This window comes from Labeo rohita, chromosome 8 (assembly GCF_022985175.1).
Source record: "Labeo rohita strain BAU-BD-2019 chromosome 8, IGBB_LRoh.1.0, whole genome shotgun sequence".
Classification (NCBI taxonomy): Eukaryota; Metazoa; Chordata; class Actinopteri; order Cypriniformes; family Cyprinidae; genus Labeo; species Labeo rohita.
Window position 1 is genome coordinate 32,064,685 of NC_066876.1, and position 18,529 is coordinate 32,083,213.

At 26.7% G+C, this 18,529-nt stretch overlaps 2 protein-coding genes across 3 annotated transcripts in view; one reads left to right on the forward strand and one right to left on the reverse strand.

Moving 5' to 3' along the window:
• Positions 1-1,220: 1,220 nt before the first annotated feature.
• On the reverse strand, positions 1,221-7,491 carry dgcr6 (DiGeorge syndrome critical region gene 6). Of its 2 annotated transcripts, none has more exons than XM_051118081.1 (6): positions 7,310-7,491; positions 5,568-5,689; positions 3,880-4,040; positions 3,701-3,801; positions 1,740-1,880; positions 1,221-1,663 (listed from the first exon to the last, which is right to left on the reverse strand). In XM_051118081.1, exons 2-6 carry the CDS (start codon positions 5,675-5,677, stop codon positions 1,583-1,585), a joined length of 594 nt encoding a protein of 197 aa, XP_050974038.1. In that variant the 5' UTR covers positions 5,678-5,689; positions 7,310-7,491; the 3' UTR covers positions 1,221-1,582. The 2 variants fall into 2 exon arrangements, with proteins under 2 accessions (XP_050974038.1, XP_050974037.1); XM_051118080.1 differs by having other exon boundaries at positions 7,317-7,490.
• Positions 7,492-9,245: 1,754 nt separating this feature from the next.
• Positions 9,246-18,529, forward strand: part of LOC127169713 (rasGAP-activating-like protein 1) — a 49,085-nt gene continuing 39,801 nt past the window's right edge. Inside the window, exons 1-3 of the mRNA XM_051117278.1 lie at positions 9,246-9,844; positions 12,692-12,748; positions 15,065-15,178. Of these exons, the coding sequence (XP_050973235.1) occupies positions 9,780-9,844; positions 12,692-12,748; positions 15,065-15,178 (236 nt within the window). The 5' untranslated portion in view covers positions 9,246-9,779. The remainder of the gene's footprint in view (positions 9,845-12,691; positions 12,749-15,064; positions 15,179-18,529) is intronic.

The following is an 18,529-nucleotide window of genomic DNA, read 5'->3' on the forward strand; positions in this document are numbered from 1 at the left end:
AAACATCTTTATAAAAATATTTAAAACGTATTTATTTTATCGACCATATGATATGGTACAATAGGAAGATCTTATTAAATAAATTAAATATTTTTAGTATTTAAATAAATTATATAATTCAAAAAATCTTTATAAAAATATTAAAATTTTATTTTATTTATTTTATTGACCATATGATGGTATAATAGGCAAATCTTGATTTTGATCTTAATTAAATAAAATATTTTAATACTTAAATAAATTAGATAATTCAAAAATTATTTTATTTATTTATTTTATTGGCCATATGATGGTATAATAGGAAAATGTTCTTAATTAAATTAAATGTTTAATACTTAAATTATATAATTCAAAAAATGTTCATAAAAATAGTTTAACAAAACTTATTTTTTATTGACATTATGATGGTATAATAGGCAAATATTATTAATTTAATTAAATATGTTTAATACTTAAATAAACTTTGTATTTAAAAAGATCTTTATAAAAATATCTAACATTTATTTTATTGACCATATGATGGTATAACAGGAAAATATTATTAAGTCAATTAAATGTTTAATACTTAAATTATATAATTCAAAAAATCTTTATAAAAAAAAAATTAATTACTTTTCTGTTGACCATATGATGGTATAATAGGCAAATATTATTAATTAAATTTAATATTTTTAATACTTACATAATTCAATTTTTTTTAATAAAAATATTTAACATTTTCACTATGGCAAATATCATTAATTAAATATTTTTAATACTTAAATTATATAATTAAAAACATCTTTATAAAAATATTAAAAATTTATTTTATTTATTTATTTTATTGAACATATGGTGGTATAATAGGAAACTATTATGAATTAAATTAAATAATGTTTAATACTTAAATTACATAATTTCAAACATCTTTATAATTTTTTTTTAATTATTCATTTTTAATTATTTATTTAATTAATTATGTATTTTTATTATTTTATTTTATTATTATTTAATTATTTTTTATTATTATTATTATTAATATTAATCAAATTCAATATTTGTAATTCTTACTGTATACACAAATGAATATTTCTACATAATTAATTCTACTGAATCAATGAGTTTAAAAAGTTCCCAAATATTTACATGCTCTCTGAACATGTACTGAAGCAAATCTGACAGCCTTATGTTTGTGATTTAATGATGTAAATTGTATTCAACAAAATAAATGAGTTAACAAATGCAGAGTCATTTTTAATAATTATTTAAGAATAAACTAATGTGGTTCCTTTACATGTAATATAAATTATAACAGCACACTGAATGTGTGCAAACAACCTCAGATGCAACAAATTTTACATATATTTACAAAACAATGTTTAATGTCAAAAGAAAAACGGTGGGCATTTCTTCAGTGCTCCGCTGTCATGTTATAGACCTTTTCAGCCCATCATCATCAACTAAAAGAGATTCTCAAAAAATCTGAAGGTCCAACGTCCTGCTGCAGTCCAAACAGATCATCCACACTTATTTCATGTTGAAACCGAGAAGTTTGACTGGTGTGTGATTCTTTCACCGCCATCACAATCACGTGTGAGTCTTTTCAGGGCAGAGATCCAGAGTGCGTCTCTTTCTGCTGCAGCTTCAGAATCAGTTCCAGCAAATTCATCTGCATCATCACCTCCTGTGACAGACAGAGCGAACTGTGACCAAAAGAATGAAAGTAGATGATGCTGAAAGGGAGAAAGTGCGAGAGTGACCTGCGGGTTGGTGGTGATGTAAAATCCCGGCACGCCTGCTTTCTCCAGCGTGTTCTGCTGATCCAGAACCTTCTGATCCATCTCAGCCACGATCTTCTCGTCCATCATCCTCTGCTCATCTTTCACCCGCTGATCGAGAGCCTGAAACAGTGACGGAGAGACAGCGTTTGCTGTGGGACTCAGAGAAAACTCACAAACACTAGGGTGACCATATGTCCTCCTTTTTCCAGACACGTCCTAAAAATGCCTAAAATTAAGCACGTTTTGGTTTTGTTTTTCTATTGACGTGCTCTACAGTCCTCACACATGATATATAAGTGAATTTCCATTAAATTTTCATTGTTTCGATCTATAGATCCCACATTCTTGCACGGCACGCTTGGTTGATTATGTACAATGCCTGCATGCAGGGCCTAAAACTTTTATAAAAAAAAAAAAAACATTTTCCACATTTTAAATGGACATTAGAAATGTTACTTTGGACTGAAAATTACTAAAACTAAAACTGAAATAAATGTAAATAGGAGAAAAAAATAAAATTATGAATTTAATATGACCAGTATGATAAAAAAACTAAAAAAATATATATATATATATAAAAACAAAACCCAATTCAAAACATTAATCAATAACATAATTGTGTATAAATAGTAATAAAATAACACAGGCCTTGTTTGCTCACACGAATTATGTATTAATGTGTTTAAAGCAGGTTGTAAACACTTTAAATTTAGGATTAAAAACAACGTAAACTTTGCATAGGGTTATTATAATCAAAATAAAAATTAAAAAAAAAGTCAAAATCATTTATTTGTATTTATAAATAAAAAAAGATTAACATATAAATAAATATAAACATGCATAAACCAATAAATAAATAACATTATAATATTATTTCATAAGTATTTCATAATTATGAAATATTTGAAATATTTCATAATAATAATTTTAATTTAATAATTTATCTTCTGCAGCAAAAACAGTAAAATTATGAAACATTTGTACTATTTAAATTAACTGTTTTCTATGTTAATATATTTTAAAATTTATTTTATTTCTGTGATCAAAGCTGAATTTTCAGTATCTTTACTCCAGTCTTCAGTGTCACATGATCATTCTAATATGCTGATTTGCTTGAAAAAGCAAGTTTTTTTATTATTATTATCATCAATATTTTAAACAATTGAGTAATTTTTTTCTCAGGATTCTTTGATTAATTTGATCAACATTTATAGTAAAAAAAAATATTAATAACAATATATTAAATATATAAACAAATCAATAAATATCACTATAATATTATTTCATAATAATTAAATATTTCAAATATTTATTAATATTATTTAATATGTTAAAAATATAATAATAAGTATAATTATTATTGTTATTATTATTTAAACAATAAGTAAGTAAATAAATACAATGTATTATTATTATTATTATTATTATTATTATTATTATTACTGCTGTTGCTGTTGTTGTTATTTTTATTAACGTTGTAAAATTACAACAGTAAAATTTTAATTTATGGCTGTTTTTTCTCTTTCCGTCTTTACTTTTAAACACTAAACAACAGCGCTTTCAATTTTTTTTTTTTCACAAATCATTTTCATTACAAACTCAGAAGATGTTTGGCTCATGTTGCATTTTCAAATGCATGTTATAAGCAACTCAAACTCACAGCATTTGCAGATTTGATAATTATCCTAAACGATATTTTGTTTTCAGGCATTGTTAGAATTGATTAAAAATAAATAACAGCCAACTTGCAAGTAATACTGCTTCATATAATCACCAACACCAAATTTTACTCACATTTGGTGTGTTGGCGAGTGTTAATTTTAGGCCCTGTCTTCAAACTATTGGTCAAAAGTATGAAAACAACAGGAAAACGAAGCCAAACACAGACATGTGCAGGAAACAGAGGTCATACGGTCACCCAAACCAACACATCACCATACCTCAGTTTCTGCTCTCTGGTTGGTTTTCAGAACGGCCAGATTGTGAGATTTGCACGTCTGCAGAGCCTGTTTGTGTTTCCGCACCAAATCCTGTTTGAGAGCTGAAAGACACACACAAATAAATCATACCGAGTCAACATCTTAAAGTTTTCAGCATGGTCTGAAACACTCACACACACCTCTGTGTTCGCTGTGTAGTTTCTGTCTCTGGTTGTAGAGGTTTTTTTCTGTCAGGTGCTGAATGTCCAGCAGCCCTTGAACTATTTCATACACCGTCCCGTCGATGAGCGCTTGAGCCAGATCGCTGAGCGTGGTGTAGGACAGACGCTGCTGAAACGAGCTGAAAAAAACCTTTATTACTCACAAAGGTCCTCCAGTTACATCAGCAGAGTGAGCAGAACGTGTTTACACTGCCAAACAATCAATAAATATTACACACTTGGAAGGAGAACTACCAAATCTGTACTATGTGGAAAATATTATGTAAAATTAAACAGATGTTTGACATTGTTTTCAACTGATTGAATCAGCATGCTGCACTTTTTGCAGTAATACATTTTTATATGTATTTATATGAAGGCAAATATAAGACTCTAAGAACAACTTAAATGGAACACACAAAAAATTAATATGTTCTCCAAATGTAAATGTCTCACATTAGCAACACTTTAAAGTTAAATAAATATAATCAATTTTTAATATTTATCTTAAAGGGGTCATCGGATGGCCATTTTCCACAAGTTGACATGATTCTTTAGGGTCTTAATGAAAAATCTATAAGATGCTTTGGTTAAAATTTCTCAATGGTAGTGTAAATAACACAGTTTTTACCTTGTCAAAATCACCTCTCCAAAAATCATCCTGTTCTGGTCAAGGTAGCTTTAAATGTTAATGAGCTCTGCTCGCCCCGCCCCTCTCTTCTCTCTGTGGAGTGACGAGCCTGTTTACTTTAGCCGCATTTAGCCACGTTTACCCGCTAAACTTGCTAACCAACACATTATTAGGAAAGGCGATCGCAAAAATTCATAAAAAAAACCCTTATACTCACTTCTGCTGTAAGTGAAGCTGGATCACGAATGATTTGTGCGAACATAGATAGATTTATGAAGATCGGGAGGCGCATTCCCTTCACAAACAAACGTAATCCACTGCATCTTCAGCGGCTCAGATGTCAGGGGTAAATGACGACCACTATGTTCATTATTACATCCAGCAACACAACACCTCAATCGCCTCAATTCTTGTCTAACTTACATCCCTGCTCCGGCATCAAAACATAGAGGTTGGACTATTACAACTGATCTGAAGTAAAACGCTAATGTCAATCAACTATCGTGGGAGCGGCCTCTGTCGGTGTGACGCAAAAGGGAATATTATTTTTACAGATTAATTAAAAACCACTGCATGGATTTTTATCATTATAGTGCAGATTTGTACACACACTGCCAACACACATTAATGTTCAAACAACATGTAAAAGTGAACTTTTCATCCAATGACCCCTTTAAGCATAAACTGCCAGAAAACAAGGCTTCATGTTTATTTTGCATCTCAAGTAAATATACCTTGATTTAAAGATGTTTAGATTAGTACTGGAAAGCAAAACTTCTGAGGATGGTATTCAATTTGTTTTTGCAGTGCATGTAATGTTTAATGACTTTATGAATTTAAGATTTCTGCTCTGATCAAAGAGCTTGTATGGCCTTAATTTGTGTAATTAATACTTTTAAAGACCCGCAGAAACCCTGCTGTAATTTTTAACTTCTAAATTTCTATTTTTTGAGTGTGCAATAACATTTCTAAGTCTGTAATCACTGCTGCATGATGTATTCCTGTACATAAGTGATTTGTAATGTGTTGTGTGTACCTGGGCAGGTCCTTCACGAGCACCTGCAGTTCTGATAGCAGGTAATAATGTCTCTCTTGTTGTCTGGCGGCATCAGACTGATCATCACTCACACCGCAGTATGCGTCCATCCCACATTCAGCCTGGATGTATGGAGAAAAGAGCTCAGTATAAAACAAATAACTCCCTTTTTTAAAATCCTGAGTGGATGTATTAAACAGTTTTTGTTGACTGAAATAAAGCTGAGTTAAAATAAAATGTAAACATTAGATGAAAAACTAATACTGAAAATAAAAAATAAAATCTCATTTAAAATATTATTAAATACTATGAATGCATATAAATAATACTAAAATAACACTGGTCATGCTCACTTAAATTACGCATTAATCAGCTTGACAACTGTAAACACTCTCATTTAGGATAATTAACAATGTTACATATTAATTATGATGATTGTGGCCATTATAATCAGTCAAACATTAGTCAAAACAATTAATACTAGTCTAATAAATGTATTAATATGATTATTAAAGATAACTGTGGTATGTAGAATTTATAAAGAACTGAAAAAAGTTTTTGAAGACTAAGATTTTTAATGTTTCTTTAAAGAAGTCTTGTCTGTTCACCAAGCCAGCAGTTATTTGATCCAAAGTACAGCAAAAGCTGTACAATTTTTAAAATATTTTTATTATTTAATATAAATGCTTTCTATGTGAATCTATTTTAAAATGTAATTTATTCCTGTGATCAAAGCTGAATTTTCAGCATCATTACTCCAGTCTTCAGTGTCACATGATCCTTCAGAAATCATTCTAATATGCTGATTTGCTGCTCAAGAAGCATGTTTTATTATTTTTATTATTATCAATATTTTAAACAGTACATTTTTCAGGATTCTTCGATGAATAGAAAGATCCAAATATCAGAATTAATCTAAAATATAAAGCTTTTGTTACATTATACACTATACCATTCAAAAGCTTGGAGTCAGTATATTTTTTTTTTTTCTTTTTGGTAAAGAAATTATAGAAATTAATCATTTTATTTAGCAAGGATGCTTCAAATGTGATGATATAGACATTTATAATGTTACAAAAGATTTCTATTTCAGATAAATGCTGTTCTTCTGAACTTTCTATTTATCAAAGAAACGTTTAAATGTTTTTTGAGCAGCAAATATTAATGTAAAAAATAAAATATTAATTAAAATTTTAAATATTAAAATGATTTCTGAAGGATCATGTGACTAGAGTAATGATGCTAAAAATTCAGCTTTAAAATAACAAATAAATTACATTTTAAAATATATTCAAATAGAAAACAGATATTTTAAATAGTAAAAATATTTCACAATTTTACTGTTTTTGCTAAACTTTGGATCATACAAATCCAGGCTTGATGAGCAAAAGAGATTTCTTTAAAAAACATTTAAAAATCTTAGTATTCAAAAACTTTTGCCCGGTAACGTTAGTGTAACTAAATGTAATACTAACATGTACGTCACCAATATACAAACAAACAAACAAACAAACAAACAAACAAACTGGCTGCAATAAACTAGTAGCAACTGAATACAGTCAATGAACGCAATTAACAAGATGATAATTGTACATAGATATGTATATGCATGTGTTTATATGCATATTTATTTATTTTTAGTATCTTTTTAAGCTTTTAAGGTGGTAAGTCTCCGGTTGCTTCACTGAACAACATCCTCTTATTACTACTGACACTAAAAACAGAAATTCAACTCAACGAACCTCTTACCTGCTTTAAGTTTCACCTTCCGTCGAGGAAACGATTAATCTTACATGCGTTTCGAGTTTAACTACGTTAAACTTCGTTTGATGTTTATTATGTATAACTACAAATATTACAGACTGAACTGACCATTGTTTTGAACTGTGCGTGCAAGTTTGCGCATGCGCAGCAACGGCGTCCTGAGGTCCTTCAGCACGCGGGGCTGCCCTTTCATATGCCTAGAAGTTTTCTTGTAGTTTAATACATTCCGTTTCTCAGTCTAAACATTCTTAAATTAAAATATACTGACTTGAGATGCAAAATGAACATGTGAAGCCTTGTTTTCTGAGAGTTTGAATTCCCTTTGAATTAAGTTGTATTTTCCTTACTTTTTTTAATTAATCTTAAGATAAATATTTTAAATTGATTTTATTTATTCAACTTTAAACTGCTGCTAATGTGAGACATTTATATTTATATCGTATTTATTTTTTGTGTATTATGTATTAAATGTACATAATACATTTAATACATAATAGACTCGTGTCTATGGTTTAATCAATATTTTAAGTCATATGTATTTTAGCGTAATTTTATTGTTACATACTGCAGCTTTATTTCTTATGTTTCTAATGTTAGGTAAAAATTTCCTTTAAAAAAAAAAAAAATTTTTTTTTTTTTTTTTTTTTTTTTTTAATAAAGATAAATATATATTTTCTCATTGTGAAATAGGTAAAATCTGACAAAACGTTCCTTATAATTTTTTTTTTTTTTTTTTCAAATAAGGTAAATCATTTTTTGCCAGTTGTGAAGGTAATTTTTTTTTTTTTTTTTTTTTTTTTTTTTTAATAAAGCAATTTTTATTAAAGTAATTGTAAAATAGGTAAAATCTGACACAAAACTTTTCTTAAAATGAAAATGTTCTTTATTTATTTGTTATCTATTATTAAAATGTTATTTATGAATGTTCTCTGAACATCCAGAGAGAAAACATTCTGTTTTACGGAACGTTTCATTTTATAATTTTGCAAACATTATGGGAACATTACTTATTAATGTCCTTCGTAAATGTTGTAGGTAAATATTCCTAAATTTTTTTTTTTTTTTTTTTTTTTTTAAATAAAGTAATATATATATATATATATATATATATATACATATATTTTAAATAAAGATAAATATATATTTTTTGTAATTGTGAAATAGGTAAAATCTGACAAAACTTTCCTTATAAAAGGTTTTTTTTTAATAAGGTAAATAATTTTTGCCAATTGTGAAGGTAAATTTTTTTTTTTTTTAATAAAGTGTTTTTTTTTAAGTAATTTTAATTGTAAAATAGGTAAATTCTGACACAAAACCTTTCTTAAAAAAATGAAAAATGTTCCCATTAAGTTATGAAAATGTTATTAATATTTTTTCTCTAGAGAGAAAACATTCTATTTTACAGAACATCTCATTTTATAATTTTGCAAACATTATGGGAACGTTACTTTTTAATGACCTTCGTAAATGTTGTAGGTAAATATTCCTAAAAAAAAGTTTTTTTTTTTTTTAAATAAAGTTGTCATATGTATTTTAGCGTAACTTTATTGTTATATACTGCAGCTTTATTTCTTATGTTTTACTGCATTAATCAGTTTCTTTCTCTTTCGCAAGTTTTACTTTTAATGTTGTCTAAAATCACTTTTAAATGCATTTAAAAGATCAGATTAATTCATTATTTTTAACAGATAAAATAATACGATCATGCTTTGTTATAATCATTACAATAATAATAAAATAATAGTAATAATTACTATTCCACTCTGCGTTAGTTATTCTTTATTAAATGTGCGAATAAACATATTATTTTTACATAATAAAATATTTTTTAAAGTTGTGATGTCATTTCTGTGGTTACGCGCAGCGCGGCGCTGCATTGTGCGTCGCTCACCAGCAGGTGTCGCTGTTCCCTCAGGTTCTCAACAGCATCACTGAAGTCTCATCATCATCATCATCGTCTCATCATCACTCGAGAACAGAGACGGAGGCATCACGACTCACGCACTGTTGCAATGAGTCTAATGCATTTACATCATATAATGACTACAGAAAATATAGGCTACGTAACGTCGCGGGTGCATAACTGATCAAGTGGATCGATGGACACAAGATCAATGGATTTGCGCGTGGATGGAAAGCCGGTGTGAAACTCCAGAGTAGATCCGATCTCATCATCACCTGAACAGCATGATATAGTTATTCTATTGAAGATATGCTTTTTTTATGTTCTTATAGTTTCTTATTGGATCTTGGAGGCGACGTTTTCATGTAATGAATGTCAATTAATTTAGCGGAGGTTTTTACCCAAGTGTCTTGAGCTTCGGTTTTCTGATAATGGTGTTTAACGGAGCAGCTCCTGCGGGGTTTGACCAGCCCAGATCTTAAGCTCTAGTCCATCCCTGAAGATCTTCAGTGACATGAGGCTGATCTGCTCGAGCTCCTCTCATCATGGCCAAAAACACTTCACTCTACTTTCGCATCGTCGAGGGACGAAATCTGCCTGCAAAAGACGTGTAAGTTCAGGGAAAACAACCGGGCTTTCTGTTATGATACTGCTCAGATATGCTAACCAAATATGTTCTAAAAACCTTTTGCTTGACGAAAATTCAGCTTTGAAATCACAGAAATAAATTACTTGTCAAAATATATTTAATAATAATAATGAAAAGGTATTTTAAATAGTAAAAATAATGGAAAAGTTTACTGTTTTTGCTGTACTTAGGCTTGGTGACTTCTTTAAAAAACATTAAAAATCTTACTGTTTATTGGTAGTGTAACTATGACAGAATGTTCTGATAATATTCCAGTGAAGTTATGAACATTAAATTTATGATTCTACTTGGAACATCCTTGTTTTTTTTAATAATTTTGCAAACATTATGGGAACATTTCTGTTTAATGTCCTTAGTAAAGGTTAGGTAAAAATTTAGTTTTTTTTTATTTTATTTTTTTTAATAAAGTAATGTTTTTTTTTTAATTTTTTAAATAAAGACAAATACATTTTTTTGTCATTGTGAAATAGGTAAAATCTGACAAAACGTTCCTTATAAAAGGTTTTTTTTTTTTTTTTTTTTTTTTTTTTTTAAATAAGGTAAATCATATTTGCCAGTTGTGAAGGTAAAAATTTTGGGGTTTTTTTGTTTTTTTTAATAAAGCAATTTTTATTAAAGTAATTGTAAAATAGGTAAAATCTGACACAAAACTTTTCTTAAAATGAAAATGTTATTTATTTATTTGTTATCTATTATTAAAATGTTATTTATTAATGTTCTCTGAACATCCAGAGAGAAAACATTCTATTTTACGGAACGTTTCATTTTATAATTTTGCAAACATTATGGGAACATTACTTATTAATGTCCTTCGCAAATGTTGTAGGTAAATATTCCTAAAAAAAGTTTATGTATATATATATATATATATATATATATATTTAAATAAAGATAAATATAGATAAATAAAGATAAATATAGATTTTTTGTAATTGTGAAATAGGTAAAATCTGACAAAACTTTCCTTATAAAAGGTTTTTTTTTAATAAGGTAAATAATTTTTGCCAATTGTGAAGGTAACATTTTTTTATTTTATTTTATTTTTTTTAATAAAGTAATTTTTATTTAAGTAATTGTAAAATAGGTAAAATCTGACACAAAACCTTTCTTAAAAAAATGAAAAATGTTCCCATTAAGTTATGAAAATGTTATTTATGAATGTTCTTTGAACATCCAGAGAGAAAACATTCTATTTTATGGAACGTTACTTTTAATGTCCTTCGTAAATGTTGTAGGTAAATATTCCTAAAAAAAAAAAAAGGTTTTTTTTTTTTTTTTTTTTTTTTTTTTTTTAAATAAAGTAGTATGTATATATATATTTTAAATAAAGATAAATATATATTTTTTGTAATTGTGAAATAGGTAAAATCTGACAAAACCTTCCTTATAAAAGTTTTTTTTTTTTTAAATAAGGTAAATCATTTTTGCCAATTGTGAAGGTAAAAATTGTTTTTTTTTGTTTGTTTGTGTGTTTTTTGTTTTTAATAAAGTAATTTTTATTAAAGTAATTGTGAAATAGGTAAAATCTGACACAAAACTTTTCTTAAAAAAATGAAAAATGTTCCCATTAAGTTATGAAAATGTTATTTCTGAATCTTCTCTGAACATCCAGAGAGAAAACATTCCATTTTGTGGAACGTTACTTTTAATGTCCTTTGAATATTATAAAATAAGTAACGTTTAAAAACTGTTACTATATTGAGAATGTTATTACATGTTATTACATGAGAATGTTACAGTCAGAAGTTTTTAAAGAATTGTCTACAGCAAAAACAGCATATTTTTATTATTTAAAATAACTGCTTTCTATTTGAATATATTTTCAAATGTAATTTATTTCTGTGATCAACGTTGAATTTTCAGCATCATTAGTCCATCTTCAGTGTCACATGATCCTTCAGAAATCACTCTAATATTCTGATTTGCTGCTCAACAAACATTTCTATTTTATTATTATCATTATTTAAAGCAGCAGAGTACATTTTTTTAAGGATTGGACATTTAAAGTGATGATAAAGACATTTATAATGTTACAAAAGGTTTATATTTCAGATAAATGCTGTTTTTCTGAACTTCCTGAACTTCTACATAGCCGTTTTTAACATAATAATAATAATAATAATAATAAATGTTTTTTGAGCAGCAAATCAGAATATTAGAATGATTTCTGAAAGATAATGTGACTGGAGTAATGATGCTAAAAAATAAGCTTTGAAATCACAGGAATAAATTACATTTTGAAATATATTCAAATAGAAAACAGTTATTTTAAATAGTAAAAATGTTTCGAATGTTACTGTTTTAGTGTACTTTGGATCAAAAAAATGCAAGCCTGGTGAGCAGAAGAGACTTCTTTAAAAAACTGGTAGCAACGTTGGTCCTGGAGTGCTGATGTCTTGCAGAGTTTAGGTCCAACCCTGAAAAAACCCTCACCTGCCTGTAGCCCTAGTAATTCTGAAGACCTTGATTAGCTTGTTCAGGTGTGCTTGATTAGGGTTGCATTCAAACTCTGCAGGACAGCAGCACGCCAGGACCGACATTGCCTACCCCTGTGTTAGATAAACATCCAACTAAATGTTCAAAAGAAATTTTGTATTTGAGCATTGTATAAGTAATGTATTTGTGCTAACATTTCAAGAGCATTAGTAAAATAATGTTAAACAAAATTAAAGTAAAGTTACTGGAGAACTGTTCATAACTTTGAGAGAACGTTGGCAGAATGTTCTGAGAATGCTCTCTAATTTTAGTCTAATCATCTGCAATCATAATGCTGTTGACATGAGGATGATGATGTGTGTTTTTGTCAAGTTCTGGGACCAGTGATCCGTACTGCATCGTCAAAGTTGACAATGAGGTCGTGGCCAGGTGAGTGTCACATTTTCACCTGTGTGTGTGTGTGTGTGTGCGTTTACTTAAGAGAACACAATTGTCCCCAAAGTTATATATAAATGTATATATATATATAAATTAAATAGTTTAGATCTGACAAAACTTTTCTTAAACAATAAAAAATGTTTTTAAATAAAGTAAATAATGTTTTTTTGTAATTCTAAAATAGTTAAAATATGACAAAACGTTTCTTAAACAATGAAAAATGTTTTTGAAATAAAGTATTTTTTATTAAGTAATGAATTAATTTTTAATAATTAGTATTTTTTTAAATTGTGAAATTCTTAATTCTTAAACAATGATTTTTTTTTTTTAAATAAAGTAAATAAAATGTTTTTTATAATTCTGAAATATTTCAAATCTGACCAAAATTTCCTTAAAACAGTAAAAATTTTTTTTTTTTTTTTTAAGTAAAGTATGTATGTACTTATTTATTTATTTACTTACCTTATACTTACTTATTTTGTAATTATGAAAATAATTATGTAATTTTAAAAATCTGACAAAACTTTTTTTTTAAATATTTTTTGAGTAAGGTAAATGATTATTTTCTGTAATTGTGTCAAATCTCACAAAAACTTTCCTTAAAAATATTTTTTTTTAAGGTAAATAATTTTTTGTAATTGTGAGTTAAAATCTGACAAAACTTTTCTTAAAGCTAATAAAAAAAAATAAAGTAACTTTTATTTATTTATTTATTTATTTTTAATTATTAGTAGTTTTTGTAATTGTGAAATAGATCAAATCTGACAAAACTTTTCTTAAAAAAATGAAAAAAGGAAATAACTTTATAATCTTTATAATTCTAAAATATATTTCAAATCTGACCAAAATTTCCTTAAAAAAGGTAAAAATGTTTTTTAAGTAAAGTATGTATGTACTTATTTATTTATTTACTTGCTTGCTTACTTACTTGCTTGCTTATTAACGTGCTTATTTTTTAAAATTAATTATTTATTTATTTCCTTACTTACTTATTTTGTAATTATGAAAATAGTTACAAATCTGACAAAACGTTCCTTAAAAAATATTTTTAAAAGAAAGTTTTAATTGTTAATTGTGAAATAGGTCAAATCTGACAAAACTTTCCTTAAAAAATATATATAAAAAAAAAAAAAAGTTTTAATTGTTAATTGTGAAATAGGTCAAATATGATAAACCTTTCCTTAAAAAAATATTTTTTTAAAGAAAGTTTTAATTGTTAATTGTGAAATAGGTCAAATCTGACAAAACTTTCCTTGTAAAGGTAAAAATGTTTTTTTTAAAAAAAATAATGTTTTTTTATAATTCTGAAATGGTTAAAATCTGACAAAACTAGCCTTACAAAAGTGTTTTTAAATAAAGTAAATAATATTTTTTTATAATTTTAAAAAAGCAACAAGTGCTCCTCACTGTTTGAAAGGCTCAAAATTCAGCTAAATCAGGTGTTACATTAAATCTACTAATGTCAGCAGGTTTGTGTGAGGTGATTGTGTTAATAAAAATCTTGAAATGAAATACAAAAGCTCACTAATGTGGCTTCAAGTATTTGCGTGCATCTCTAAATAAGTTTATTGATATTTCGAGCAGAAAATTGTCTGCAGAAGTGAACTAAATTTAGCAAAACATAGTGATTGCCTTGATTGTAAATAAAGTAATGAAGTTTCTGTAATTCCAAATTTAGATATAAGGTTTGTCATTTTTTATATAGTGTAAATGTGTATGTGCATGAAAGCTACATCTCTAAACGAATAGGTAATTTATTGCAATTGTTTGCGTTTTGAAAGCTCTATTAGTCATCATAATTAATCATTGAATTATTGATTGCATGCATGATGATTAATGGTGTTGTATTGGTTATTGATCTAAGTGATCTGTTTGACACTGATGCTGTGATGATGGGATGCATCATAGCACTTTACAGCATCAGCTGGTTGCCATGGAGAGCAACTAACTAATCACAACCCCCTCGCCAAATACGATGCGTGTGTGAAGGAGTCAGCGCATTGCGTGTCGTGTTGCTTTCAGATGCTGTATTGTGATAGTTTGATGAACAGCACACCTGGTGTGGTGCATATTTAAAAAGCGTTGTGTCTTTTGAAATGGAAATGATCAGGCCTCCCTTTGAGAAATTGGGTGAATTGATTGATTGTTTTCCATCCTCGTCACTTATGGCCATTTAAATTGTCCTCTGTATCTAGGCAGATTCTAATTCAGGCTCGAACGCACGTATTAAACGTACACAAATTGGCTCCATGCCGCACGAAGCGCAGTGAAGTGTTCGGTAAATCATGTGTTCTGTGTCCCGTCCAGAACCGCCACCGTCTGGAAAAACCTGAATCCGTTCTGGGGCGAGGAATACACTCTGCATCTGCCCATGGGCTTCCACACGCTCACCTTTTACGTCATGGATGAAGACACGATTGGGTAACAAATGTCCTGTGATGTCACAACAGATGTACATTTCAGCATACGGCATGATAAATATTTCAGTCCAGAAGTGATGACAGCAGTGGAACAAATGTAGCTTATAAAAACATTGCCGGAACATTGTTTTGAAATAAATGTTTCTAAAATGTTAAAACATTATTTTCACCAAAAATATAACATTATTTATTTTTTTGAAAATTCAAAGAGCACTTAGATGTCCAGTTTTCTTGTTGCAATTCTAAAGTTATTTAAAGGTTACAAAAACATTTCTTAAATGTTCTATTAATTGTATGTTTTGCCCAAAAAATAATGTTATATGAACTTTATTTTTAATATTCTAAAAACTTTAAAATGTTGTTTCTTTGTCGCGATTATAGCATTATTTAAAGCTTACAAAAACATTTCTTACATGTTCCATTAATTGTATTTTTTAACCCAAAATATAACATTATTTAAATATTTATTTTTAATATTCTAAAACAATTAAATGTTGTTTTCTTATCATGATTATAGCTTTATTTAAAGGTTACAAAAACATTTTTCAAATGTTCTATTAATTGTATTTTTTACCCAAAAAATAATGTTATTTGAGTTTCTTTTTAATGTTCTAAAAGCTTTAAAATGTTGTTTCTTTGTCGCAATTTTAATATTATTTAAAGGTTACAAAAACATTTCTTAAATGTTCTATTAATTGTATTCTTTTTACCCAAAATGTAACGTTATTTGAATGATTTTTTTTATATATTTGAAAAACTTCAAAATGTTTTCTTGTTATAACACAGTTATAACATTATTTAAAGGTTACAAAAATATTTCTTAAATGTTCTATTAATTGTATTTTTTAACCCAAAATATAATGTTATTTGAAAGTTTATTTTTATTATTCTAAACAAAATTTAAACATTGTTTTCTTGTCATTATTGTAGTGTTATTTAAAGGTTACAAAAACATTTCTTAAATGTTCTATTATTGCACTTTTTGCCCAAAATCTAATGTTATTTAAACTTTATTTTTAATATTCTAATAACTTTAAAATGTTGTTTTCTTTTCTTACAATTATAACTTTATTTAAAGGTTACAAAAACATTTCTTAAATGTTCTGTTAATTGTATTTTTTGTAACCCAAAATATAAAATTATTTGCACGTTTATTTTTAATATTCAAAAATGTTGTTTTCTTGTCATGATTATAACGTTATTTTAAGGTTACAAAAACATTTCTTAATTGTTCTATTGATTGTATTTTTTACCCAAAAAATAACGTTATTTGAAAGTTTATTTTTAATATTCTAAAAACTTTAAAATGTTGTTTCTTGTTGTGATTATAGCGTTATTTAAAGGTTACAAAAACATTTCTTAAATGTTCTATTAATTGTATTTTTTTAACCCAAAATATAATGTTATTTGAACATTTATTTTTAATATTCTAAAAAAATGTAAATGTTGTTTTCTTGTCATGATTATAACATTATTTTAGGGTAACAAAAATATTACATGATATAAACATGATATAATTTTTTTAACGCAAAATATAATGTTATTTGAATGTTCATTTTTAATATTCTAAGAACATTAAAATGTTGTTTTTGTTGCGATTTTAACATTATTTAAAGGTTACAAAAACATTTCTTAAATGTTCTATTAATTGTAATTTTTTACCCAAAATATAATGTTATCTTAATGTTTATTTTTAATATTCTAATAACTTTAAAATGTTGTTTTCTTATTGCAGTGATAAAGTTATTTAAAAGTTACAAAAATATTTCTTAAATGTTCTATGAATTGTAATTTTTTACCCAAAATATAATGTTATTTGAACGTTTATTTGTAACATTCTAAAAACTTTAAAATTATGTTTTCTTGTCGCAATTATAATGTTATTTGAAAGTTACAAAAATATTTCTTAAACATTCTACTAATTTTATTTTCACCTAAAATATAGTTATTTGAACATTTATTTTTAAAATTCTAAGAACTTTGAAAAGTCCAGTTTCCTTGTCATGATTTTTTTTAAAGGTTACAAAAATGTTTCTTTGCAACACTCTACTATATTTAACTATATTTGAGCATGCATTTTTAATACTCTAATATTGTTAAAATGTATAGGTTTCTTGTTATGATTATTTAAAGGTTACTAAAAATTTCTTAAACATTCTATTAATTTTTTTACCCAAAATATAATGTAATTTGAATGTTTATTTTTAATATTCTAACAACATTAAAATGTCTAGGTTTTTGTTGTGGTTGCAGCATTATTTAAAGGTTACTAAAACATTTCTTAAACATTCTATTAATTTTTTTAACCCAAGATATATTGTTATTTGAGCGTTTATTTTTAATATTCTAAAAACTTTTAAATGTTTTCTTGTCACGATTATAGCGTTATTTAAAGGTTACAAAAATATTTCTTAAATGTTCTATTAATTGTATTTTTTTACCCAAAATATAACGTTATTCGTACATTTATTTTTAGCATTCTAAAAACTTTAAAATGATGTTTTCTTGTCACAATTATAATGTTATTTAAAGGTTAGAAAAATATTTTTTAAACATTCTACAAATTTTATTTTCACCTAAAATATAGTTTATTTTTAAAATTCTAAGAACTTTGAAAAGTCCAGTTTCCTTGTCATGATTTTTTTAAAGGTTACAAAAATGTATTTACCTATATTTGAGCATGTATTTTTATCTTGTTATGATTATTTAAAGGTTACTAAAACATTTCTTTAGCATTCTACAATTTTTTTTTTACCCAACTATAATGTTGTTTGAACGTTATATATTTAACATTTCAAAAACTTAAAAATGTTGGGTTTTTTTGTTGCAATTATAACGTTATTTAAAGGTTACAAACACATTTCTTAAACATTCTACTAATTTTATTTTTTACCCACAATATAGTTCGTTGAATGTTTATTGTAAAATTCCAAGAACTTTTGAAAACCTTGCCATGATTATCATTTTTTTTTTTTAAAAGGTAAAAAATGTTTCTTTACAACGCTCTACTAACTGTATTTTCACCCAAATTATTTTTTGAGTTTTCTGAGCATTTATTTTTAATGTTCAAATATATGTTTTTACCCAAAATATAATGTTATTTGAATGTTTATTTTTAACATTCTAAGAAAATAAAAAATGTTCAGTTTTCTTGTCATGATTAGAACGTTATTTATAAGATGGCTCCGCAAACATTCCGAATGTTTTGTCCTCACGTTATCAGCATTGGTTCCGTTAGCCGGTCTTCTGCTGGTGTTTGTGTTGTGGAGCCCCGTCTGCCCACTCATGCCATGTGATGAACTCACACAGTGTTTGTAAATGAAGACATTCACATTCACACAGCAGAACATTT